The sequence below is a fragment of the Aphelocoma coerulescens genome, chromosome 2 (genome assembly GCF_041296385.1).
Source record: "Aphelocoma coerulescens isolate FSJ_1873_10779 chromosome 2, UR_Acoe_1.0, whole genome shotgun sequence".
Classification (NCBI taxonomy): Eukaryota; Metazoa; Chordata; class Aves; order Passeriformes; family Corvidae; genus Aphelocoma; species Aphelocoma coerulescens.
In genome coordinates this window covers 64,417,085-64,425,107 of record NC_091015.1, presented here as the reverse complement: position 1 = coordinate 64,425,107, position 8,023 = coordinate 64,417,085, and the positions used below count along the sequence as shown (strand labels likewise).

Genomic DNA, 8,023 nt, shown 5'->3' with positions numbered 1-8,023 from the left:
TGCTACTCAGTGTGCTCTGGAGACCCCATACTGGAGACTGGCAATATTGGGTCCTTTGGATTAGGAACACAATAGTCCTGTGACTTTATCTATATGTTGTTTGACCATAAACAGAAAGAGCTGAAATAACTCATAGGAATATCTTTCTGTTTGCAAAAATGAAAACATCTTTCTGTAGTTGCAGTCTTGCTATGTAGGATGAGAAGCCCCACTGAAGGAGACTTGTGTTTCAACTTAAATGAAAATTTGATCAACTCCAAAGAGAAAACAAAGATAAAATAAAACCAGATTCTCTACTGACAGAGAAGTATAAAATGGGTATATTGCATCTGCAGTCTTGACTGGTGCTTCAAGTTTATTTTCACTTATAACCTTCTATTCTGCCACACAAATGACAGAACTGAGGTTTCATTCCTATGATGTAGCTTGAAGGGTAGCGGGGATAGAAAGACTTTTCCTGTTTTTAGCAGGAGCCTGCTTTTAGCCAAACCTGTCATCCTATAAACCCCCTCAGAGGCAATCCATCCTGACCCAATAAAATGCCCTTTTTGTTGGCAAAGTGAAATAACAGCTCTGCTGGTACTGTCTGTAGTGTGCATCTGCAAAGCTCAGCAGCATTTTTGGTATCTGGCTGTCTGTGCAACCTGATTCAAAGCTGTTGGGAAAAGTAGGGTGGCAATGTTCCTGCTTGTTGTCAAACACTTCAGGTTCTTATTTGGAAAGTAGAACATGTCTTTGTGCAGGTCCCCTGTGGCTTTCTACTACTGTGCATCCCACTTAGCGCAGTAGTAGGTGGCAGAGTCTTGCAGAGTTACTTTGCTCACTGTCAGGGTGCAGACAGATTTGCTGGGATCCTTCTCAACAGTGAACTTCCCCTCATCAGACTGGTTTTCAAGGAAAAACCTGGAGGACATGTAGGCAACACGCTTGGGAGCTTCATTGACCCTCTTTTGGTACCAGTGAATAAAAACGTTGCTAAAATCAGGACTGGAGACATGGCAGTTGATTAGCACTGTTTTGCCTTCTGGCTTGGTGATAGATATAGGGGTTTGCTGCAAGTCTTGTGCAGAGCCACCTGTAGCAATAAAAGAGAAAAAATAGAGAAGTTGAGATAAGAGAGCATCCCCTTTTTCACTGGCGAATATGCAGGCAGCAGGATGAGCAGGGTATGTACAAGAAAAAACAGTTTTCAGAAAGAAAGTGCTCAGCAACCACATCATCACTGCTCTACTTAGGGCTTCCTTACAGGGACGGGGTCAGGGCCAGCCTCAAGAGGGGGTGAAGCAGATATGAGAGGCAGAAAACTATCCAATGAGGCTGTGCCAGCTACAAGTGTGTTAAATAATGATGCATGAGCCATTTCCTTTTGGTTAACTCTTAAACAGAAGGGAAAAAACCAACCACACAACATCTCCCCCCACCAAACCCAAAAAACGACTCATCTTCAAAACCCACCCTTGTAAGAAGAGAGCTCACTACTGAGGAAAACAACTTTTTTCCTTCTTTTTTATTTCAACAGGGAATTTGCCTGGATGATCAGTAGAGTCACCTTTTTTTTCCTTTGCTTGGTGTATTGTGAGTCCTGTTCTCCAAGATGCATTGGTACTAGACAGAGATCAGCTTCATTTCTTACCTCTCTTACAGACTGAGGTTCTGTAGGATGATTTTTTATCCCATGACAATACCTTCAAAATGATTCTTCTAACAATTTGTCCTATTCATTTTGAACATTGAACATCAAATAGGATGCTGTAAACTAGCTTCTACTAGAAATCCCTCTTGCTATAGCCATTGTTTGGAGTTATCCAGTACAGCAAAAAAAAGTCCCAGTGTTTTCAAACTTTTACTGATTACTCCAATAATTAAAAAATCATAAATATACATCAAAAGTTTGCCTGACCAGCAAACATCTTCCATTACCTGGCCCTACAGCTGCTCATTTTCACATTACTCAATAGGTGGGATTTCTCTCTGCCTGCCAAGGCCACTGTTTTCATAGTCAGGCTTTTCCCATGGTCTTGGTACCCTTACAAATTTTAGCAGGTTGAAATGTAAGTTTAGCTCTCTAGCTTAAATGGAGATGTTTTGTACTATAAACTTACATGACATGTCATCAGTAGTAATACACTAATTTTCATGTTCTTGTGTTCTGAAACCAGTAAGAGAGCCCTTTTTAGACATGCTTTCTATGCATCTGATGTAGTTTACTATAGCGTGCCCTTCCAAAGCCAAGTGCAGCACATGGGCCTAAGTATTTTTATATCAGTTGGCATTAATCAAATAAACCAGAATCTCTTTTAAAAAAAGGCTGATACTGAGACCTGAAAACCTGCTAATGAACAGCTGTCTTACATAGCTATCTCCCATCTCCACTGCTTCCTCACCCAGATCATCTGAAAAAATGTATAATGACGGTTTCAATACTGTTGCTATTTGCGTTCTTTGTTTTTAAAGTAGAAATTAATTGCTTACACAAGATATAATTTTTCCAGCATCATGAAGTAATTCCCACACTTCCACACTTCCTAATTCAGCCACCAAATTGATTTGAGTTTCACATTCAAAGTCCCAGGGGTCTTCCTATGTGTCTGCTAAGAGTGTATATTTAAGTCCCATATTTCTGTAAATAACTCGTTTGTACTTGACTTTTATCTGATAAATAAACCACAGCTTAGCAGCTTCTCCCTGCTGCTTATTAATTGTGTAGCTTACCTCACATCACTCAACAGCCTTGGAGGGAAGAGTCAACAACCTAGGGAGGGACAGACAGCACCATGCAAAGTAGGATACTTTGTAAGATACCTCTCATCATCTCTCGGAAAGACTGCTTGTATTGAATTGCTCTGGAGTAGCAAGAGGAGGCTGCAGCAGCCAGTGCTATGTGGCTCCTAGAATGGCCCCTTGGAAATCACAGGTATATGCAGTCCCTTCTGTCTCCCAGATCTTCAACTGAAGATAGTTGGGAAAGACTCTCAGTTAGAGGTGGGTTTCTCTCATAAGGATTCCCCAGCATTTACTTTGCCCTTCCCAATTCAGACCTGGACATGATTTTCTTTTTCCATCTCTCTGGGTTTTGCATCTGTAAAGTTGCTTATCCTGGGGTAAAACTTGGAAACTGCCACAGGACATGTAAATTCAGCAATTTCATCCAAAATGCCTTTTTCCCCCTTAGTCATTTAGGGTTGTTCTTCTTCTTTTCTCCTTCCCCCCATCTTGGATGCTCCCAGTTCCATATCAAGCACTTCCTGACCTTTTTTTCCTGCTGTTTTCCCATGTCTAGACAAAGAAGCTGGCATGTCTCCATGCAAAAACCTCATGGCATTTTGAGATGATTCTTCTGTGAACACATTACAGCTGCAGTAAATGGCAGAGGTTAAGGGAATGGTTGTGGGTACAGTCCCACACCATCCAGTGAGTGATAACACTTGCTGACTTGGTTGTCCAGCTCATGCACCAGTAGCATGCAGGTGTCTGTGTGGGTAGATATTTCTTTAGGAGGAAATCTATGATTCCAATTAATATCAGACCCAGAAAGGGTGATACAGACTAATCTCCATGTGTGCAGAGGGGGTCCCAGGCAACATTTGGTACCAGTGGATGTAGGTGAACTGTGACCACCAGTTACTTTGCAGATAAACTTGATAGTGTCTTCTGGAAGTGACTGGGCTGTGTGATGGAACACAGAACAGGTGAAGGGCCCAGAGCACACCAGGAGGGAGAGCAGGGAGAATGCAGCAGTGACAAGGTTGCATTAAGGAATCCCCATCACTGGCTTCAAGGAGGCATCCTCAAATAACAGGAACCCCATCCATGAGGAAGAGGGTCTGACCTTTACTCCGCACTTCCGCTGTTAAAGACAGAGAGTGCTGGAAATATGCGGAGGGAGAGAAATGCAAAAACTTTTCTCCACCTTTTGGCTTACATTGCACACATTTCTCAACCATCACACAGGGAAATCAAGGTATTTGTGCACAAGTTATCTGCTAAGTGTCATTTGAACTTGGGACTTGGGTAATAGGACATTGCAGATATTAAAATGTACGAGTAGGCTGGGTGACAATGGAAGTGTGATATAAACCCAAAAAGAAATATATTCTGACTAGCTAATAAAGAATAGCTAATAAATACCATATACTTACAAGGTGAGAGACAAGATTGGAAGGTTTTAAAGAAGCCTGTAATTTTATCTAGTTCTGCTGTGGCTCCTCAGCAAAGGAAGTTCAGAGATTCTGGGATCAGCATGTCTGGGTCAAACTCTAATGAGAAAAAAACCCCCAGATACATACCTTGCTCCCTCAAAAAATGCAAATGAATTGGTGAAGAGATGTGATATTTTATATCATGTTAGCTTAATTTCCTGTTAAAAAAGAGGCAGAGAGGCGTGTGTTGATGTGAAACCTTGGTGATATCATTCACAAGTGCTGCCTGTGCCTGGAAGACTCTAACCAGACCAGGTCACTATGCTGTTGTTCTGCCTCTCTGCTTTGCCTCTGTGCCAGTGTATGGCTATTTCTGAGCCGCCTCACGACTCCTCTGGATAGTAACAGAGAAGTGACTGAGGGATAAGTTTTTGAGAGCTGGGGAGCACCCACACAGGTCTTACTGGGCAGACATGTACTTTATTCTCCTGGCATCCAGCCAGCCACCAAACCTTCCGAAACCCAAACCAGCTACACGTACTTTTGTTTGAGCACCACCCTCCTCCCTGTCCTCTGGCCTTTGCTTGTTGTACTGCCTGAGATTTTGAGTGCTTAGACATCTATGTGTTTAGACAGCTAGCCTAGGCATTTTCTAACACACTTAACATAGTTAACATACTTGCAGGTTAGTCTGATATTGTGTGACAATGTAACAGTGGTAAGGCATTCAGTGTACATATGACTGTAGTTCAGTCATAAATAAAAATAGGAACAATGTCCTTATACCCTGGCAGAAATATCTTGTGCCCAGGGTCTTCTCTTTTTCCACAATACCATTCCACTTCTTCCTGTGCATACTGCCTCTCATCATGGGCAGGGAGAACACAGCTCCAGGTGGCTAATATTCCTCCCATCTTATCATATAAAGCATAACACAATAAGCACACATACCTTCACCCCACCCAAATAAAACTCCTGCACCACCCAGTGTCTGGGACATCAGTCAGTGAAGAAATCAGTCATGTTTTAGTAAGCAGTGATACAGTTTTGACAGGTCAGGGTTTTTTTACAATCTTACAGTAAAACAATGGTGGAGGAGGGTCATACACACTGTGCAGCTGTGGTCTCATCAGTCCTTGTGTTGAGTAGAGATGTTTCTCCAGACATCTCCCTCCTCCTGAGGCAGGGATTCATGATCTGGCTGTTTCCTCCCTGCTGGCACAGGAATGCCCATGAACAGCCTGGTGAAAGAGCACTGCTGGAGCCTGACCTCAGCCCCCTCTCCCTCTCTGCCTACTCTTAGGTCAGTCACAAAATCTCGGACTTGCAGCAGTGGAGAATGCTGCAGTGAGCTCAGCTGGGCTTGATGATGCCCAGCCAGAAACTTCTCTGTGTTGAAGTGACTGACTTGAAAAACAGAGTAATTCTCCACCCTTTCCCTTCATCTGTTTTGCTTATTGACTGGGAGCATAACTCCCCAGAGGATGGGATGGTTTCACAGAGATTACTTTTGAAGCACCAAACACAGCAATAGGTCACTCACAGACAGACATAACAGTGACAGCAATCACAATAACTGAATTAATTTCCTGCCAAATGTTCCTTTTATGACATGGCGGATTTCGTTTAAGATAGTTGGTCCTCTGTTTTGTTTGGAGAACGGTGTGGTACCTACCTGGAATACTACTAATGAGATTGTATCTAGTAGGCTTAATGAGAAAGGGTCAGATTGAACATAAAGAAAACCCAATTTTCATTGAATGATAAAATCATTAGGAAAGCAACATTTGGACCTTTTCAGGACTAAAGCAAAATATCTGATGGGTGCAGGCACTCACTTTGATGTAGGAAAAATATTATTACACCTTAAAGCATATAAAAGGGTGTACCAAAAGCTTATGCACATATCTCCAGTCACACTCATAGTTACAGGGAAAGACAGCAGCATCCTGTGTTAACCTGGGCTCATTAACAGCATGAGCAATCACGACTATAACATCACTGCCAGCTTTTCCATCAGTACTGAAAGCAAATATATATAACTCTAGCCTCTTCAAAGGGAGCACAAACTTCTGCAGTCTTCAAGCATTCAAATTGCATGAAAGAAAATACTCAGTTTGGAAATCTGTCATGTTAATGAGAAACTACCACAGCATCAACTGGGTGTCAGCCCCTGAATCTACCTCCAGAGTCACTGCATATTGTGACCATTTGGTAATGGACTCAAAGCAACTGACTACACAAATAAATCTTTCAGTAGTTTCACAGAGTGTGAGGGTTTGCTCAAAAGAAGGTAATTTCTAAAGAGTAAAATCTTTGAGTAGATGAAGAAAAGTTATGTAAAACAGATGTTGTTTTCATCTGCTCATTCATCATGAAAACATAATTACATTAAACTTCAAACTCATTCCCCTGCCTTTTTTATTAGGGAGAGTTTTAAATCTGTCAAAAAATGGTATGAAGTTGCAAACCACTACACATGCTAAGCTCTGCCCAGAGTGTTTAACCCTGGAAACCAAGTTACTCAATCAGTCCATTCTTTCCTATGCTGGTAGAACTTGCTGCCCACTGTCTACCAATGTTTCCAGGATTGATACAGAGCAAAGAAAGCTGCTGCCAGGCCTGACAACACTAAGGGAAGCCATCTGGAAATACGTTTTTAGAATTCCATCTTCCTACCAGTCTCAGCATCATTGCTTTTGTTAGCTTGGAGAGGCCAGGATGGCTGGGATGGCTGTCAGGACAGCAGCAGAGGCTCCAGCATGGAGGTTGTGAGCTAGGAGGAAATGAGGGTACATGGCCGTGGAGCTGCCACAATGAGACTAAGGATGATGATAGGCTTTGCTGAGCAGGAGAAGACTTGCACAGGCATCCAGAGGGGCATCCCTTTGCGAACCAGTCCCTAAGGAGATCTTTGGGGTGTCTCTCCTGGCTCATGTGCCCCTTCTTGATCTCTCTGTCCTCTGTATAAAATGCTGAGTAATGCAGCCCTTGGGCACTTTATCATATTTTAAATATTCCTAGGACCTTTTGCAATGGCAGGGCATGTTACATAATCCTGAAGGATAACTTTTTTTGGTTGTTTTAAAATATTTTCCCACAGTTAACAATTTAGCTATTTACTTAACCACAGGTAGACTATAAAATTATTTTAGGCAGAAGTAGCACATAAAAATATTTTTCCTCTTAAACCAACATTGTCACTTTGAATTGAATCAGCTGAATAATTTATTATTTGGTGCAGATTTACCACGTTTGGTATACAACGTAAGTTTTAACATGTATGAGATACAAGGATATGTTGCTCTAATGACGAGCTGCAGCTTGATAAAGTAGTTTTCTGTCTTTGCCTACAGACTGAAGTAGCTAGTTACTGCATGCATAAAACTGGTTTTGTTTCTGGTATTGCACTGAATTTGCTGTGTGTGGCTGCAGACATTAGCCAACTTCAGATAATGAGAGATATTAATGACACAAACCCATAGTTGAAAATTGAGCCAAAATGACTGTTAATTTGGCAAATGCAAATTCTAGCATCTATCACCCTCTGCTGGGTATAAAGGAGTAAAACTCTCAGAAGCCCTTTGTGAGCAGCTGTGTGATCCATAGGCATGGATGGATGCCAAGAATTCCTACTCTGAGATTTTTAAGCAAAACCGTTCAACATCTGTCTTTTAAATTTTCATGAGTTCTTTTAAGGTGGACAGTAGTGTGATATTCTTTCTTGGGCTAGAAGATCCCTGAAGATCCTCAGCATTTGCACAGCCTCTTGTGAAACATGAGACATCTTACAGGCTTAAAATGCAGGGCTCTGAATTCTTGCCAAAGACTGTGGACAACTTCCACTTTAGTGGAATATCTCTATAATACCTTGGGAATTACAG

At 41.8% G+C, this 8,023-nt stretch overlaps 1 gene segment (V, D, J or C); it reads right to left on the bottom strand.

Annotated features, from left to right (window-relative positions):
• Positions 1–761: 761 nt before the first annotated feature.
• LOC138105147 (T-cell receptor gamma chain V region V108A-like) lies at positions 762–2,812 on the bottom strand. The segment is given in 2 exon segments: positions 762–1,075; positions 2,803–2,812. Coding segments are annotated over 2 exon segments (324 nt in total).
• Between the last annotated feature and the right edge of the window lie 5,211 nt (positions 2,813–8,023).